This window comes from Telmatherina bonti, assembly GCF_933228915.1.
Source record: "Telmatherina bonti genome assembly, chromosome: 18".
NCBI classification, from domain to species: Eukaryota; Metazoa; Chordata; class Actinopteri; order Atheriniformes; family Telmatherinidae; genus Telmatherina; species Telmatherina bonti.
In genome coordinates this window covers 27890140-27910543 of record NC_136616.1, presented here as the reverse complement: position 1 = coordinate 27910543, position 20404 = coordinate 27890140, and the positions used below count along the sequence as shown (strand labels likewise).

General features: G+C 39.5%; 1 protein-coding gene across 2 annotated transcripts in view; it reads left to right on the top strand.

Moving 5' to 3' along the window:
* The window catches only part of nlgn2a (neuroligin 2a), a gene marked incomplete at both ends in the record, with an annotated part of 128469 nt that overhangs the window by 37530 nt on the left and 70535 nt on the right, over positions 1-20404 (top strand). For both annotated transcript variants that reach the window (XM_079257297.1, XM_079257296.1), the window contains one exon: positions 18681-18830. In XM_079257297.1, coding sequence (XP_079113423.1) covers positions 18681-18830 — 150 coding nt within the window. The remainder of the gene's footprint in view (positions 1-18680; positions 18831-20404) is intronic.

The following is a 20404-nucleotide window of genomic DNA, read 5'->3' as shown; positions in this document are numbered from 1 at the left end:
CAATAATCCATCTATCCATCTGCTATACCTGCAGTTTTCTGTAAAGGGCTTGGTTTAGATACAGAGGCTTTCCTGGGCAGGTATCCAGTTCATCAAAGAGCAAAGACTAAGATAAATCACCTGTTATCACTTTGATGGCATTATTCACATTTTGTAAGGATCCCTGCCATCCCAAATAAACACTAAAGTTGACTTGTTATGGTTAATCTGTATATTTCAAACCTGACAATCTTGGATGTTGCTCATTGGCAAAAGGTGAGTACGCTGGTTGCACTTCAATCAAATGGTTGATGATTCAATCCCAAGCATGTCTGTGTGTCAAATTGTCTTAGGGAAACTCATTTACTCCCACATAGCTCCAGATATTCCTGCTGTGATTGTAGAGAAAAAAGTGCTGTATGTATAAAGTGGAAATTTGCATGCTCTCTGTAAGAATCTTAATGGGAGAAAAAGAAATGCATTGAGAAATGTTTTGTCGAAACAAAAAGGTGCTGGGAAAGTGTGGATGAAAACTGACCAGTCAAATTACGTAAACCTAGCTAGTAACTGTGTTGCTTAAACCTGAATAATGTCTAGTTATGATGCTAAGTTTCAAGATCGAACAAATGACAGTAAAAATAAACAGTTATTCAGGTGTCTAAAGCGCTAGTCTTGTGTCTGTTTGTGCTCTGACTTCTCTTCACCAACATTCAAACCACCATACGGGAACCTAAATACTTCTGTACGACGATTCACTACAGAGTAGTATTTGAATTATTTGATGTTGCCATGTCTTATTGCTACAACCAGTTAGTCAGTTCACTAAAATTTAACCATACTTGTATCTCAGAGAGAACAAGGGCGAGAAAGAGGAACTGGTGTGGCTGTACTTCATGAGGTACACAGTTCCCATTTCCCCCCAGAAGGTGGCAAGTTTTCCAGACATGTTGGCCAAAATATAAACCTGATGTTTCCCTTCTGTACGTCTTCACTCATAAGTTGTTTGACAGAAGCACTTGGTGAGTAAAGATAGGGTAACTGTGCATGCTTGCTTGCCTTTGGACTTTGGGAGGAGACCAAACAGTCCTGCAGATTCCACTTAGGACTACAACCAACAAGTATTTACTTTAGTCCAAACCACTGCACTCACTGCTCATCACAGGCAGCATCCAGCCACTTTTCTGGTTTATATATCTGTTTCATCCTGTTTTCGGCAGGTCATCTGTCTTTCAGAGGTCACAAGAAACACTTCTGAATAATTCAAAATCTGCCTGCAGTACAGTGAAACTCGATGCAGTCAGTCTGACAGAATAAAGCAATCGGTATTCCTGAACATTTATGTAACAACTCTACAGTGCTTTATGTGGAAAAGGAAGAACAAAGACCCATTAAACTGATTGCTTCTACACCCTCTGTGGCCCTACCAGTCTTACCACATGATGTCTTCTATTATTATAGATGAACAATAAGAAATCACAATATAACAGTGGCCAGGTTAATGTATTCACAGCTTCAGCTTTTACTTCTAAACAAATGATCTATCATGGTACGCAGTCTTCAAAATGAGTACTATTTAAATGCTTGTAAATGTTTATGCGTGAAATGCATTGTCCCCGTTGATCGCCGAATGCTCAAAGCGCAACAATAGCTTTGCATTAATCTGCTGATAAACAGCCTGTAACAGTGTCTCCGCAGAAAGTTGTTCTCCACTGGCTGCATGAGTGAGCACACTTCACTGAATCAGCTCTGAATTAATGTCTCTTAATTGAAAATGTCGCTGGCAGTAATAGCAGAAAATAGCTCAGATGTCATCCAGTTTTCACAAGGAAGATGTATATTATGTCATTTGGCTGCTATTGTTATTGGTTAAAGATGTTAATTTCAAAAGATTACTGGTAATAAAATATTAGGAGAGGCTCTGAGTGGCCTTTGAAGAGCAGACTGTGGATAGATGAAGAAAAATGTTTAAAAAAAAAAAAACAGGATAAGACCTTCAGTGATACTGAAATTGTAGGCATAGTCAGAGTTTTGTCTCCGTTTTTTCCTACCTCAACATGTTTTAACTAATTTGCCGCTCAACATCTTTCTGTATTATGAAGTGTTTCGACCCTGGTTATACGCTGCTAACAGTTGCAGGCCTGTGGGCAATGCAGCCTTCCTTTTTTCACTCCGACACACTTCCTCCATATTACTCACTCGGAGTACTTTATTTTACAAAACAGAATGGCTGCCTAGAACCTTTTTTTTTTTTTTTTTTAATAAAGAAAAAAGCTTTTTTGAATAATTCAGAACATCCGTAGAAAATCGCCTGCTAAGTCTGTACAATTCCTGGTTGACTTTCACCATGAATTCTGTTTAACATTCAGTATACTGCCCAACATGCATTCTCACAGCAGAATATCCAAATTATGCAAACAGAAGGAGATGAGGCGTGTAGGAAATCAACATGGAAAAATAACTACATAGAAAACCACCTTATAAACGGGATGTTGAATATAATATGTCGACAAGAGGACTGGGCTGAGTAGTCCTCCTTGTTAAAAAAAAAAAAAAAAAATTAGAAAAGAAAAAAGACAGAAAAGCAATGTTGGACAGGAAGATGAAAACCATTACAACCTGGGAAAAAGGCACTTTGTGAACATTCAAAATGAGATGTCAAGAAGAGCCGACCGCAGAACACTCCTCCATGTTGAAGTATAATGGCGCACAAAACCCCAAGAAGAGAACAAAACCGAGCCATTTGTAGGGAAAGGATCAACGGGACTGTCAAAGCAACTTTATTTTAACATTACTAAGACTCAGTTTCTTGTCTTTTTCTATCACTTTGATTCTCGGTGGGCTTGTCGGTCATTTGCTGCTGAAGCATCGCCGCTACCTCTGTGCTCAACCCACGTCGTGTCAAGGTTGTGTCGATATCGTGTTGAATACACCTACTCCATCGCACGCTGACAGAGTATTTTATTGAGCTTGAAGCCCTTTGACAAGGCAGAGAAAGTGAAGAGGAGGCAAAGAAGGGAGGCCGAGGAAGAGATGGAGATAAAAAAAAAAAAAAAAAAAGAATTTTAAGGTACCATGAGGTAGAGTACAGAAGGAAAGAAACTGGGAAAGGGAGAGCATTTTAGTGCCATGTGGTCCATCACCTAGTTTAGTTCTTTGGAAAAAGCTTGACTATTTTCCTTTTTCTTTTTTCTTCCCCTGGTCTTGAACTTGGCGATGTTTATTGACATGTGTATTGGCTATGAGGCACTGAGGGACACAGCAGTGAAGGCTGGCTCGGTTCCTCTCCAACTGCTGGACCTCGGCAAATACCCCGAGCAAGCCAGCGGCTTTTGTGGGTCTATTTAATCCAAATCAATAAACCTAAAAGTGCTCATTGAAACAAATCAAGTTTAGAATTGTCAAATTGTATTGCAGAAAAGACCTCCCAGCAGGCATGGAGATCAGTGATATCACTGAAGCATTGCCAACTTATAAACTATAAGTTCAGGTTTAGTTAATACAGTTTGTAGAGAGAAAAAAAAAAAGTTGCACCAACAAAGGAGAACTGGCAGTCAGTGGTAACTGACCCCCTCAAAGTGACTTTTACTTTTACTTTGAAGACATGTTCATGTTTGGATGAATTTTGGCCATTGATGGCCACCGTCCATGTCTGTGCTTTTCTCTCCACATCCTAAACACTACATGTTAGTGATTCTTACATATTGTACCAGCTGCAAATGAGGAACTATATTACATTTATTTATTCAGAATGCCCTCAGAGGTTTTTCTGGCAGCTTTTGTTGAATTTTTTTCTCAACTTGATGTAAATCATGGACGTCCAGCGTGAATCCTTAAAATCTGCTGTTCAGCAGGTTTTACATATCTTTCTGCTCAAGCTCACTCGATTAAAATTAAATGGATCTCTTTAACGGCTTCTTATCAAGTTCGGACTGTTGTCAAGCCTGTTAATGACACATTAGTTTGAGTTAGTTGGTTTAACGGGAAAAAAAATAAATAAATAAAACCAGCAGGACTGCAGCCCTAGAGGACAGGAAGCAGACATGCCTGCTCTAAATGAATTAACTCTATGTAATACATGTTTTACAGTGACAAGTGTAGTCTGCAAACCTGTAAAACCTAATGGATTAAGTTTGGATTTCGGTGCAAAAGAGAAATGATCTGTTAGGCAGTAAAACTAATGTGCTAGACTTGAACACATTATTGTTTAAAATATGGTTGTCTACTACATTGTTGTGGACAAAATGATTCATGTAAAAAAAAAAAAAAATCCTTACAATATGTTGTGGTTTAGAAGCTGCACAAATTTATGGCACGTGTATTTGTTTTTTTCTGGAACTAAACTGTAAATGTTCACGCTGAATCACAACAGGAGAGGGGACAAGAGGAAAACTTTCATCCGTCATCGTTAAAGAGAACTTCGTACACCGAGAGGTTCAGCAGCGTTTTAATTGGCTTTGTTGCAGGGAAAAAAGAGCATCCATGTGAAAGCAGTGAATCTATGTAGGAAAACCAGTCAGAGCAGAAGTCTGAAGGCTTCAGAGCACAAGTACAGTTTTCAGCTCCACCACCAGATCCACTGTCAGGACATAAAAGCTACATTGCCACTGATAGTCCACACTCCCGCTGGGGTAAGACACAGCACAAACGGGAAAATCTCCTCGCATGTGAAACTGTTTGATTACAGATTAACAACCACTCGAATCAGCTCTCACACATGTAGCCCGTGGTGAAACGTAGCCATCCTCCTGGCTGATCTCAGAGATCACAGCTCACACTACAGGAACTGTTCACACAGCACCGACATGAACAGAAAGCAAGGACAATGGACACTTTCAATCACTGTGCACACACACACACACAGATATGCTGATACACGCTAAGCAAAGTTGCCTTTGCCAAGTTACAGAAGTATTTTACCAGGCGAGGGCTTTTTCAGGGTTTGTTATTCGCGCTTGTGTTTTCACCTGGATTGCCTCGTAACTGCTGGGGGAGCATTCCAATTAAGGAGGTATTGTTATGTATGAGATGGCGAGTGGTGGGTACTGACAGAGCTGACAGCGTTACTTAATGGGAACGCTGGTGTCTGAACGGAGACGACAGCTGAGATTCTCTACACCCAATTTATTGTTTCTCTGCTGCTCCTGCTGGAACTCACAAATGGAATAATACAGAACATCTACAAGGTGATGCAGATACTGCAAGGCAACATAAAACAAAACATAACGAGTGGTTTTACGCGCCTCATGTGTTTTGCCGTTAGCTGGAGAGTGTTCCATAAAAGGTGAAATCAGTAATCAAACATGAACAATAAATACGAGCAAAACCGTAACAGGCCACACATTTTACGATTATACTATTTACCAGCTATTTACTGGTTATAGGTCTTGAGATGTGATTTATTTCATATTTGATTGTAAACCTTTTATCTTAAGATAAGTGAATATAATATCTGGTTTCAAAGCAAGAAACTATCATAACCTGTTGTATAATCTGAAGTAAAAGTTACAAAATCAACAGGCGAAGGAATTTATTGACTTATATATAAATGTAAGACTTGTTTAAACTAATGTGTATGCAAAAAAAAAAAAGACACATTGCATGTATTGGCACAACACATAATGATGATCCTCCTCTTAACAAAAAGACATCCTGCAAACGCTTCAGCACTAATCGGCGTGTCATGGACATTTCCTGCCCTCTGAGAGTTAACTTCATATCTTCAGTTCTTACATGACTTGACTGGAAATGGTTGGAAAACTGCAGGAGATTTTTCACATATAGTCCAGAATCATCTGGTTTGCGGCTATGCTGCAGTTTCGAGTGCTTCTGTAGCTTGACAGTGAAAATTGTGAAAAGAAAATAAAATCAGCTGACAAACACACCATCTGTGTGTATATGTGTGTATAAGTATTTAAGTGTAGCTGTTAGACGGTGTTTTTCATATCAAGATTTAATCAGATACTTTTTATAAGGGTGTAGGTGGATCCGGCTCCTAAATCCCAGTCAATGTTGCACTGACAGCAACACACTCATATTCATTCTGTCCCAATTACAACCTCCCCCCCCTCCACCCTGTGAAACCTGGGCATGAACAGCAGTCCCAGTAATGACCAGATTGTTATAGAAGGGAGGGAAGTGGTAAGGACAGAGAGGCAGGGAGTTAAGTGGACCGGGGAAAATGAGAGGTTTCATCAGGACAAAGCAGTAAGGAGGAGCATTGAGGCATATTTGATTGTTTTTATTTATAGATATGTACAATATGTGCAAACACAAAACCTTAAAATGGACATGTTTTTATGCCTGCTGGCTCATAACAATTATCTCTGTAGAGTAATACTTTTTACATACGGTATGTAGAAGGGATGTTCAATATTTTTTTAACCGATATTTGATATACTGATTTTGTCCAATTCTTAAATTCTGATACTAATATTTTTGGAGCGAGTTGTCAAAAAAAGTTTTTAAAAAAAATAAAATCTGGGAAACTATACAAGATATCTTTTATATTTAGTCATCTTGAGTTATAGGAGACTTAACTGAAGAGTTCGATGCATAATATGTGCATATTGTGTAAAAGCTATACCATTAAAAAGTAAATACTGATACTAATAATTTCATTATATGTTAATATTGATGATAATATTGATATGTAGATAAAGTAAGACATCTCTAGGAACAAGGTATCCACAGAGATCCACAGTTTATTAAAAACAATATGAACAGAAACGTACTATTTACAGATTTCTTTCCTATTCAAGAACAAAACAAGACAGAGAGAGGAGATAGCAGCTCAAGTGTGATGGCACACCCAAAGGTCCGATACAGATCTTCACATGATATAAAGACTAACAAAGTTAAATATTTCACTTCTCTCAAAACTCCAAAACTTGGAATAAAATCATTATTTGAGCAGCCATCATTTTAATGAGTACTTCTTGCCCCTATGGAGTAATTAGGATTTTGCTGCTTCAGGTTTGGGGAGTGTAAGTCCAGTAATATGCAGACCGGCACACTTCATGCTGCTGCACATGACTCAATGCATGTTCACATGTGCATGTGTTTCATATTTTAACATCCATTCTTGAAGTGCCTTCTTTGTTTGTCCAGTGGTTAGATGGGAAACATATTATTCCGGTGACACGTTTAAGGTTTGCTTTCAGATAAAGCCTTGTATGCTCAAATTTTATGGTATAAAAGGATGAGCGAGATTACTAATATCCATCAGAATGACTGGTTTTGAGTGTGATTGTTCCATTGTTGGTACCACCATTTTTACCCTCATATTATGGCACCTACATAGACATTATTGCTGCTGAAAGAAGGAAAGCAAGGAAGGAAGAAAGAAAGAAAAAAACCTTCAGACTGCTTTAACCAGAGGACATGGTATTTAACCATGTGATGCATTGTAGTTCATCATTTTGAATGGACTTTGTGGAAAAGCACCACATTGAGGGATGGAGAATGAGCTAGTGCAACAGAACCAACACATCTGTTTTTGTCCAAAGGCTGGAAGAATCAGTTTTCATTGCAAGATGCTTCAGCTAGTAAACGTGCAGTTTTAAAATTGAGTTTTGTTTCTCTGCCCGCTGGTAGCTGCACAGCACAGAGCTCAGCTGTTCTGATTACTCCATAAAACACTGTTGAAGTAAAATAAAAAAATTAAAAAAAACAACCTTTTCGAAACTAATTGAGGAAAATACTCTGCACTTCTTATTCATATGTTGCTTTAGATCATAGTGTCTGCTTTTCAACGAAATGTACTAAATACACACAAAGTTGCACTTCCCATAACCTTGATCATGACTGGTAAGGTTGAACAAGCTAACAGATGATGTTTGGAGGTGTCCTTAAAGGTACAGTGTGCAACTAATTTGGCTTTTACTTGCAAAAATCAAGTATTACTTTAGTAAAATATGTATTTATTAAAAGTCAGCTGGAGCTCAGGAGGAAGAGCAGGTGACTTGCAACTGGAAAGTTGGGAGTTCGATTCCAGGCTTCCCCTGACTATGTGCCGAAGTGTCCTTGGGCAAGACACCAAACCGTAAGTTGTCCCCCGATGTGCCTATTGGGCTATGAGTGTGTATGTAAGTCGCTTTGGATAAAAGCGTCTACTAAATGACTGTAGAATAGAATAGAAAGTGTAATCACAATCACATCCAAATGAGTGTTCTCATAGCTTCTAATGAGTTATTTATAATTACATCACAGTTTACATCGGTGTAGCGTTTACTGGAGACAGTTCATGAGGGACAGAGACTACTGGACCGATGTGGAGGTTTCAGTCTTAACAGTGAAGTTTATTTTGGTGTTACGTAAGAAACAGGTAATCTAGCAGCTACCTTTTCCTACCATTTGAGACAGATCATTAGTGTTATATGCGATATATAATGGCAGATGACTAATTTGTTAGCCTGCAGTGGAAAAGCTACGTTCCAAAGGTTTTCAGTCGTTACTCTTCACAGATGTCAGACCAGCAGGTGATCATGCGCTTCTGTCAGTCATATTTTCTTCATATTTCATCATTTATTTCTGCTGTCAAGTGGGGTGGGAGTTGATGTCCTCCCTCTAGTCACATGATTTCATCATGGAATTAGTTATCTTGGTTAAAAAAAAAATGTGAGCAGGGCATGCTTGAAACTGATTGGCATCAATAATGAAACAGAATTATGTATCGTGCTGAACATCTTCACCTGATGGGACACGTGTGCAAGGTGTTTACATTTTTACACACTGGCGCTCTAACAAAAATACGTGTGATCACCAAAAGCCTCTAATAAATATGGACATTATGAAAGTCTTGAAATTGATCAAGTATAATTCCTAGATCACATTATCACAAGCATGACCGTTTCAGATATGTGTTTAATAGTCACTGATGAATTTTGTCATGACTGCTCTAATCACTTGACCTGGCTATATCACTCAGGTAGAAAATCAAATGTTGGTGGGCATCTGCAAAAATTTTCTTTGAAGAAGCTTCAGTGATGGCTCACTACCCACAGAGTAAACATCTAGTGATTATATTCATAAGTTTTCAATGACAACAGCTTTACCTGACAGTTTTCCACGTTTTAAGCTTTGATAGTTTAGATCTTAAAGATTTTTTAATGTGGCCCGCCTTCCTTATAAATCCTTCCTGGTGTGAACAGTTTTGCTCTATATATTGTAAAAAGTGTCCTGTACTAAGTGGTGTATTGGGTTTGTTTCTGTACTTTGATATTTTCATGAACAAAAATTAGTCAAGAAAGAATTTAGTGGTAAAATAAGAACTAATCCTAATGATGGAGTTTGGGAATTGTCTGAAATATCTTAGAAATAAGGAGCTGGCATTTGTCTAAAGAGAAATCCAGTTCTTCTTTTGTTTCTTTTAGTAATTAAGCGATCCTGATATGAGCATTTTCATGATATGCTGCATTTTTTTGGTTACACATATACTGGATGCTCTGTTGCTTTTCAAGCACAAAGATGCCGAAAAGGGAAATGAAAATGAGAGGAAGGAGGAGAAGGGTCAAGTCGAGTTGGAAAGGCTTGAGGCTGAAAGAAAAGGATGTGGAAAATGGAAAAAAAATAAAGAGGACTATACCGAGAGGAGTAGAGGAAGCCAGCACTGGGAAAACCAGGACAATGGTCCTTGTGTGTCGTCTTTGTCACTGGGATTTTTGCAGGACAGAGGGGGCCGTCTGCATGTTTAGTCACTTCCCCATCCACTCAATTTGTGGAATTGATCCATAACACTGAGAAAAAAGTGCCTCATCCAGCCAATTTGTAGACCACAAAGTGTTTTTGTTATCATTTTACAGAGCAAGTGCTGCAAACGCTGGTGATGGAGAGATGAGGAACAGATAAAGACAAATGAAAAGACCACCACTGAGTACAAAGGCAGGAAGCTTGAATATGTTGGGCCTCTTCCCAAGACTTGAGAAATGTTGCAGTTATGCTTTCCTCGCAAGATGCTTCCCAGCTGTAGATGAAGATAGAGGGAGGAGTAAAAGATGAAAAGAAAAGGAACCTCACATAGAAAATGGAGATGCGAGAAAGACTTGGAGGAGGCGAGACTCCAGAGTAGCTGCTGGACGATGAGAGCAAGAGTGAGATTGTCTGAGCAACAAGTAGCTCTCTGGAGGTAAGAGGCTGAGAGAGCGAAGACAGGAAGGAGAAAGAGCGGCAGATAGATGGGGGGGGGGGGGGGGGTGAGTTAGCGAGGTGTACTTGTGTTTTTGGAGTTGTTATTGAGTCTAATAAGACCATGTTGTTGTAAGAAAGGCCAGGGCGGCTACTTTTATTCCCAGCAGCCCTACTCATCTTTTCTCTCGTTCTCGCTCTGCTCCTTTGTTCCTCGCCCACACTTAATCTGCTGAGGGAAAGCAGAGGCATAGCTGTTTGATTTGAGGACGGGGATGTGGTTGCAGGAGGTGTTCAGCTCTAAATATGGAGTAATTGCAGCCTCTTTTTTTATTTTTTACAGGTAGAGATTGCTTTTAGGCTGTGGACCGAGCTTCTTGACATTTTATATCTGTGATAATTGTCATATAGTGATGGATAAGTACTGGAGACACAGGCAATATCATGGAGCATGGTCTGTTTGCTTAATTTTGGGGCTGTAGAAGTTTGTTGGTCTGCACTTTGGAAGCATATTGAACTGTGAGGTGGGTATTTGCTTGCTGTTGCAGGAAAGAGTGAATTCGGTGTAGACGGAGAACAAACAGCAGAACAGCTCGTATTCAAACCTCATGCCGGTCCCAACAGCCCCAGTTTAATAAGCTCAGACAGAGAAAGAAGAGGCAGCACTCAGTGTATTTGACTTGTTCCTCTGTCTGTACACAGAATATTGGGGAAGGTGGTGCGACTTTTACCTTTTCTTTGAAAAATCTCTGACACATGCAGTGACCAAATCTACTTTAAGTCGGTGTGAAACATAAAGATTAGCTCATCACTTAGGCATGGACCACAGGATGTCTTGGCTATACTTACGTTGGCCCTGGGCAGAGTAGTTTATGTTACTGGATGTAGATGTTGAATTATATATGTGGAGAAAGTAAAATGATGCACCTGTGAATTTATTTCGCTTTATGTTTCTAAGTGTATGAAGTTGGACACATTGTTCACATTGCCTTTATCAGTATGATCATCTTCACTCAACAATGCTCTTTGATCACTCTGTTCTGTCAAGCAGCCACCTCGCATGGACTGAAGTTTAAAGGGGCCTAATGGTTCTCATGTCTTTGTTTCATCATTGCTTGAATGTAGTCGAGCTGTAGTGATTAAAGCGGTAGCTAATGGCACAGTTTGATCTCATGACAGAACGTAAGATGACTACATCAGCCTGAAGTGCATAATGCTGGAGGTTCACCATAAAAGCTTTCAAAATTGTACAATTACAATTAAGTGTCCATTTTTCAGCATGCTTATGTCTTGTGTCTCAATAGCATTTCCGACACAATGTCCACTTTATACGTCTTCTTACTGATTAGTGGCCACAGATAAATATAAGTACATAGAAGGGTAAAACAGAGCAAATGATTAAAGTAACACTGTAATTTTCTGATATATATATATATATATATATATATATATATATATATATATATATATATATATATATTTCTATACATTTGTTTCTGACAGGCTTTGATAGCACAGTGACATCCAGAATCTTGACACCAGGGCAGTGCTTGCCCACAAACATCCTGATGCTGAAAAAAGAACATTTACAAACTTTACTTTGAGGACGCTGCAACTATACCAGCTCACTGGTCATTTTGAACATGCTACATAGCTGTTTCAAAATAAATACAAGAGCATATCGTTGGAAGAAGAGAGATAAAGAAAGTGATAAAAGGACAGAGCAAGACATAAGACAAGAGTCAACATCAGTGTGACTTTTGCTGACGAGAGAGAGCTCAGAGTAGAGGTAGGATACAAGATGGATGGCAAAATAGCCATTATTAGGGGATGTCACTGAGAAAACTTGCCAAAGTTCAGCAGTTTTTCTTGAAATTGTATTGCACGATACTAAAGACACAATAAGCTTACATGATTGATTTGCATATATTTTAAAACATACGTGACTCATCTTATCCAGCAATAACTCCAGTATGACCTCCACTGCAAATTAGCAAAACAGATTTATTGTTGAAGTCTTTGATGAATGTAAGATACACTCATTCCAGTAAGGAGAGATCAATGTAAAAAGTGCATGGGAGTCGGTAGCTCCATCCGGAGTGTAGATACCACTAGTGGATCAGCAGTAATGACAGGTGGCTACATGGGATTCATATATGGCTTCTTTCAAACTGCTGTTTGGCCAAAATAGCAAACACGCCAAACATTGGCGTGGTGCCTGCCTTGCATGTTAAAATGTTGACATGGCTTCTGATGTCACTCCAGATGCAAAGAAGTTTTTTGAAGCAACTCACCCCATCCTTGATAAATTTAAACACTCTTCTTTCCCTCTTCTTCTCTTCCCCCCCCCCAAGCATAACCAGTGCAGAATCTCTTTGGTGTCTACATGATACAACAGCAGGGACACACACACACACACACACACACACTCACCCCAGATGCAATCAGTATGGCCTTTGGCTTGATCCATTGTGCTCTAATGATTAAGCCTTAGCCTTTCTTGGTGGTCTGCTGTGCATCTCATCACACCCCATTCATCACAGTACGCCTGTCTCCTCCTCCGTCACATCAGCCTGCTACCAGCCTCCTATTGACTCACACACACGGACACACTTGTTTCATTCCACAACACCCACACAGTAGCGTTTTGTGTGTGAACTGACTGCAGTTCATTTCAGGTTCCTCACAACAGTCTCGAGTTTTGTCTCAGAGAATTTATTTGCAACATAATATTATTACTGTAGAAATTATATAAAAAGGAAAAAAATTGCAGGAAATTTGACTATGATCTGTAGTTATGCTGCATCACAAGTTGGAAAAAAAGTGTTTTCTTTAGAAGTGAAAGTCTTTTGAGGTTTTTCCTCTGAATATGCAGAAGATAACATTTCCATACACTCCTGTGGCTTAATTTGAGGCCTGAGCTAGAAAAATATTTACCATTCTAACATAAATCTTTTCTTACTGATACAAGCTGCATGTGCACACAGAAACTGTAAGTCCACAAATTGCTTCAACAGCTTGACCTGCACATTGAATGCAAGCCTTTTGTAATAATTCCAGCCCATCATGACTGAAATTACAGGCTCAGAATTACAAAAATGTGCCCAACTATATTCCCTCTATTGCACTGTTGCAATATTTTCCCTACCCTGTAACCTTTCTGTTAATTGGACCACTGGTACAAAGGGCCTCTGTGTATTTGCACACAGATGACGGTTCTTCATTTGCTGTGAGCAATTTTCCCTGTTATTACAGTTCTGAACCTTGGTGTAAAAGGTCAGTATTTATCTCTACCTCACGTGTATGCGCACACATTCAGTGGCATATACTTACTAATGAGTGCTGAACTGGTTGGGAAATTCACCAAGCAGAGCTCATCTTGATGGAATGAGAAAGTTGATTGGTGGAAACCTTTTGGGCAATGCCGTATTCTCTGTTTTCGTTGTACTTTCATCTAAATATGATTCAATATCTTTGTAATTATGGTTGTTTGAAAGAAAAGCCTTGCACTTCCATTTTATCTTGCAGGTGTTAATACATGGAGGATGATGCAGTATCTGAACAGCTTCTTGTGCTCTGTTCTTATGAAAAATGCAGCTAATGCTGCTCCATGGGTTCCTCTCCTTTTGCATATACAGGGAAGAAACCACTCAGACACAACGTGGTTAATCTTTGACTTGCCTGAAAGTGTTGTTTAAACAATAAGTGGCAAAAAATATGAACATATATTTTACATTCTTGGGTGTTTCATGTCTTTCTGCGACTCAGTTTCCACCCTGATGTCCAGCTATTCCACTTAACTCAAGTCTCTTCTCTCCCTTGTCTTTGGGAGTGAAAACATTTTCTGACAGCAAACATCAATTCCCATAAAATCAGCAACCGACAGTGACGTACACAAGCGAGCAGGCCACGCTTCATCCCCGAGACTAATCAGTCAGTTGATAAGGCACTGGAAACGATGGGGCGCGTCCCATCTCAGAGGACAACGATGGGCGGTGCACTAAACTGGAACTCTCAACACAAGTTCAGGCCTAATCGTCTCATTGTCTCCGTTCTGCTTGAAAGGATCAGCAGCCATACTAAGCTCCTCTGGGTACCAGCCTTCAGCTGCTCTCTGCCATCTTGCTTTGTCTTCATGGCTTTTGTTTGTGTTTACGAAGAATAACCATGTATTTTCTCTCGCTTTGTTTGGTTATTTCATCTTCACCTTTTTAAAATTTGTTCTGAGTTGTTGTATTTTTATAATGACTAACTGGCAACTTGCTATTTAAGGGGTTTAACTTTTATAACTTTACTATTTCTATTAAAATATTACTATTTCTGTCACTTTATCATTTTTTTTTTTTTTTTACTGCAGGTCAAGTTGCTGCGTTGTTAGAAATCAGAAATGTGAAAAATGTGCTCAAATAATTCCCAAAAAGGAAATGAATAAATAACTGTATAAGGCCTGATGATACTTCTATGATTTGTTAATATTGAATCATTGAATATTTTATTGTGTGGGAATCAAATAAAAGCCAAGGCATTTGCAGAGATTCCATCATAACTCAGTTTCAGGCATTCTGCATGTTCTTTTCTTCATAGAATACTTCATTTCTGCTCTGCTTTATAAAACTTTTAACCACCCTCTCCATCAAAGCTTTGGATAATTAAGCTGTTTCTTCGTCTGTAGAACGCAGAAGGTGATGCAACCTGTCAGACACATTTTAAGTGTATTTGTTTCTGGTTTAAATGGGACAATACAATCTGATCACTGGTAAAAGCAACACAGGGAAAATAAAACACTCTTAGATGCAAAAAGCTTTTCAATAAAAGAAGCAGTTTTCTTTACATTTTTGTAAACTCATTCTGAGTTTTCATCATGTTTTTAGAATTGAAACATACCTCAAGGTTTATATCATTCTGTAATAATGCAGTTTAATTTAGTGTCAAAGTATTTTTTAGTAAACAAGTCGCCTCATACATACAAGCAAATGCTGTAATGAATGGTGACATATTGTTTTTTATGATTTGTTACACATGTTGCGTTTTATTTCATGCAACTTGACCCAAGTTTAACTTTCAGTGCAATTACTCCAGGCTTTCTCAGTCAAACCCGAGTTTGTTTGGCAAGATGTGGATGTGCAGGAAACAATAGTAGTCATGTATTAGTCACTACATTAGTGACTTTTCCTTCTTTTGTTGTCTAACTTGGATTTTTCTTTCATAAATCTTAATGCAAGGAGGGCAATACTTTATTCAAAAGATTGTTTGACTATCAGATTGTACCAAATCCAACGAACCACAAGATGTAAAAACTACCTCAGTCTTGCATGTCAGTCTGTGTGTCAGTCTGAGCAGATCACGCTCACTTTTAATAATTTGTCTGGAATATGTAGTCTACGCCTGAAACCAGACCCACAATTGACACTTAAAAAGGTATATGCTCTTGTATATGATGTGGAGTAAGAAGTAGAAAGAAACATGAAGGATTTCAACCAGAACAAAATGAGGAAAAAGACTTCTGGGGAAAAAAATGCAATTCGGACTCCTCGATCAATCAGCTGTTGACAGTCATGGTAAATCATACCTCAAATCTGCATTCTTTGTTTCTTTGGTCTAATCTGTAAACAGTAAAATATCCCAAATCAGTGCCTGCCATGTAACGAGTGAGCCTCTTCTTCCACAGCATTAGCTCATGCCTGTGTGGAAGTATGTACCATCTGTCGATAATCAAGCTTAGGATGTCTGGGATTTGTGGAGATTTTCTTTGTGCATTATGGTAACTGTCTTATTTTCCCATTTCTCAAACTGCCTCCATGTTCCAGCGCGTAATGTTGTCATGCAGCATCTGTTCTGTTAGCCTGCGGACTTGGTTTGTTTTGTTTTTTTTTTCGGGGGGGGGGGGGAGTAAAAAGACTCACATTCTCCCAGTAGAGCTGATGGGTTGATTAGTTTTTTTTTTTGTTTTTTTTTTTTTTAAGCCCTTAGTTTCAAAAATAAAAGTGCTTGTTTAAAAGGTGGAAATGTATGAATCAGCTTCGGAAAAAGTGCATCATACCTGAGGATTAAATGTAAACCCTAGGACTGCAAACCTGACTGCCCGCCTTTCTGCAGGTGTTGCATGCAAGACATAGGTTAAGGTAGCAACATGAACATGCCAGAGGCAGAATGAGAGAGCCTGAGAAAGGATGGAGGAGAGCTTGTCGCCCCTGAAGGCCTCAGTCCTCTCTGTCACTGTGGCACAGCCAGCGGCTCGCCCTGTAAGTGATCCATGGACACAAAGTTTACAGGTCAACCGTGACAGCCTGCTTGGTGTGTTTGTGTCTCATGAGGGAGTGGGCGGGTACATGAGTGCATCTGCATTCTGTCTCCCTCGACACCGGTGGCTGTCAGTCTTCATCTCCTGTTGTCGAAAGCAGAGGTGCATATGCAGCAGGTGCGTGTGTGTGTGTGTGTGTGTGTGTGTGTGTGTGTGTATGGCCATTTGCCACTAATGAAATGACATGCAGGTAGAAATGTGGCAAAGGGCATCACAGGGTTAGAGATGCGCCAGTGCAATATGTTGCCACAGCAACAGTCAAAGAGACCTTACCCACGTGAGAGAGTTAGAGAGAGAGGGGGGGGGGGGGGAAGCTAGTCAAAGTGAAACAGTTGCCATAGCGACTCCATTGCAGCTGCCTGTAAATTTCACCCCAAAGTGAGTGTGTCTCCTGGACAGATGCACATTTTACTGTCATGGCTGTGTATACATGTACTCACATGTGATAGCTCGCTAAGTACTTGAAGTGTGTGCTCGCAGGTATGTAATGTGGAGGATTATAAAAGCAGGTTTCAAAAAAGGCCAAACATCCTCAACCCGCCCCCCCATAACAGATGCTGTGGCGGTTATTTATGTGGTTGATGTGCTCTATTGCTCTCTCGTATCCCCAGGCCTGCGTGTACACTCACACACAAACACACAGAAGGCAACAAGAGCTGTCACCGTGCCACAGTGCTAAGTCCTGCATGCCATATGCTACCATGGGCTCCTGGCAGGCACGAGCATCGCAGCCCACAGTCAGCTGGGAGAGCAGTTCAAAGGGCAATGAGGATCCATCAGGGACCATCTTGCATGTGCACACAGCACCGCAGGAGTGGGCTTCTGTTGTAAATTCTCATGACTGACGTCGTGCATATTCCTGAAATTATCTGTATTACTTGCAAAAGTCTGCTTCACTAAGTGCCTTCAGCTTCCTCCCCAAAAACAACAAAAAACATGTTTAAAATGTAACTATTTAAATTTCAAAGCAAACATCTGAATGAAAATACACTGAAACAATGAATTTGTAAAACACTCAACTCAGCTCTGTTTACAAAGCACTTTGCAACCGCACATGCACCCCCGAAAGCAAAACTTCAAGACTCTCAGCATGGAAATGAAAGAAAAGATGAAGAAAATAACTTCTTTTGGTTTGAAGTGAAATCACATCACAGCATAAATGTTCACGTCTTCTTCCAGAAAGCAACCCTCAAACCTTTCCATTGTTTTCCAGATGGCAGAACATGACATTTTAATGTGAGACATTTTTGTTATCTTTTACTGTTTTTCTACCTCAAGGCAAAGACCCACTAACAGTTTGTGCCAGTGCAAAATGATAACATCCAAGAAAGTCATGTTTTCTAAAGATTCCCCACAGGGGAGCTGACCTAGGAATAGTTTGAAATGGCTGTCCGTGCATCGCAGGGCAAGTCGCACTTTGCATTTATGGGAGTTCCAACCTCTGAGGTGCAAAATGAAATGCAGAAATTATGGTAATTCGTTGCAAATGTGATGTATTCTGCACCAGTGGCTTTTTATTATTTGCTGATTGCACTCAGAATATCTGAACACCAACTTTACTGACCCATCTCAGGTGCATTTCCTCGTGCTCTGTTTTCATTCTGAAGAGTGCTTGTGGAGACCAGTCCTTTTTTTTCCCCCCTAGTTGTCATCTCAAACTGCCTCTTGACGCAGTGTAAATATGTGTGTTTGCTGCTGGCAACAGCAGCTGTTCTTGACAACATTTCCACCACAAAAGAGTTGTCGTGCACACAGTATGTACATTCTCATTTTCAACGAACGGTCTATATCTAAATAAAAGTTATGCTCTTTATGAATAATCTAGCGCAGGTGGGATGAGTTGCACGTGCGGTTTCTCATTACGTGCTTGCATATGAGGCAGAGCTGGTCAATCTGGGACTTGATGTGAAAGAAAAACTGTTCTAATAAACATGTTAGATCAAATATTCATCATTAGCCAGGGATTTCCTCCAGGCTTTATTTCTTTAATCAGTTGGAAATGCTTATTGAGATTCTGCTTGTTGTCTCTTGTCACTGTCTGTTGTCTGAAATCTCCGTGACATTGGGCTCATTTTTTATATCTGACATCCAGCAACAGGGAATTGTACGTTCTGTTTGTTTTGTTTTTTTTTCAGCTTAGTAATTTTCAGTTTAATCAATATATTATGCCTGAACACAATGTTTGATTAAAGAAAAATATGCGGTTTGTAAATACACTTATTGACTCTTTCATGCATTTCATCCCTAAACTTTTTCCTGTGTGCGTTTGCATGTGCAGATATCCGTGACCGCAGAAAGAAGCCAGTGATGCTGTTTATTCACGGAGGCTCTTACATGGAAGGCACCGGAAACATGTTTGATGCAAGCGTCCTCGCAGCCTACGGCAACGTGATTGTGGTGACCATGAACTACCGGCTGGGTGTGCTTGGTAAGTAAGCTCATATTCAGCTCAGAAATGTATACTTTAACCCACCTTTTCACAAGATTTACCATATAAACACAATCGTTCTCCTATTCGCACAGTCGCCCCATCAGTCATTTTTGAGTCATTTTTCCTCAATAGATTCTACATCTTTAATCTGAATTGATTCAGCCGTTGATGGATGACTTTAATAAAGTTCATCAGCGTAATGACAACCAGTGTAGGCTCTCTCCCACAGTGCTCTGGCTTCTTTAGCTGATTATTCTTATTTAGATATTAATTGTGCTAAAAAAATGCTGCATGTTGTAGACACATACTGGGAGTCGGACAGTAAATCCTAATGGGAAATGTTTCTTTCTTTTAATTACTTCACTGTAATTTTCATTTCTACTAATATATTGGACAAATATTCCTATAAAGATACAGGTTGAAAAATTACACTCCCATCTACCTGACAGAAGCATTAAGAAACGGTGGCTTGTGCATGATCTCCATTTCTTTTGTATTTCAACATTCATGTTTGCCGGAAGGGTAAATATTCACAACCTTAAACTTGTCTTGCACCAACATCTTTCTTTCATGTGACCGCTGTTCTTTTATTTATTGCCTGCTGAGTCTATTTGCCAGTAGCACCCGCAGAAAGCGTTTTATGAAAGGGAATTTAAGAGGGAAGCAAGCATGCAAATCAGACACAGGTCTGCCACTTTTACTGACACAAAAATGCACCTCGCAACTCATTTTGACTGCATGACTCGCTTTGCATATCCAATCTCTAAATGTCTGTTTTGTAGCTGTGTAAGTCATTTCACAAAGAGCAAAGATTGTAAAGAAAGAGGGAAAAAAATAGAAGAGGAAATCCCTCTCCAAAGTGTTTTGGAGGTAGAGACTTGCTTATGATGCACTAGACGCAGTGCAGTAAAAGTGAGGGATTTAGGAGGTGTTTAAGGTTGGCTTCACAGGCCAAATGTTGCACACCACAACCATCCCGCTCAGGTCCGCCGCAGTCAAATATGCTCTTCAGTACGAGCTCGTCATCCTTTCCTGAAAATACCCTCGACTTCTCCTCTTTGTTACTCACCGCGCTCTTGTCTCGCTCCATTGAGATCAAGTAATTTAGCTTGAAGAGGAGGAACATAACATGCCTCTAAGGAGGCAGGTGCTAACTAAAAGAAACTAAGTGCATTAGATATTTCATTAGCTGGAGAGAGAGTGAGCTCCGAGAAGCTGTTTCAAAAAGGGCTTTGATTTGTTTTGTGGCTCTCTTAAAGAAGATTACGGTGCTGTTTTCAGAGCACTTACACTGGCTTTACAGTAGTGTTAGGTTTTCATTTGCATCTACTTGCTTTTAAGGCATTTTTTTTGCAAAGTTCATCAGCGAGTATAACTGGACCAGTTTCATAGCAATATTCCTGAATCCTGCTAGTATACTATGCTAGTATGCACACACTTGGATGGGGTTGAACTGAGCACTAACTAAACCATGTTTTCCAATAGAACTAAATATCATATTTTCTCCACTGGATTACAGTGTGATAAATAAACTACTTAGTTTTAACTTATTTTTGTTTTGTGGATCAGAA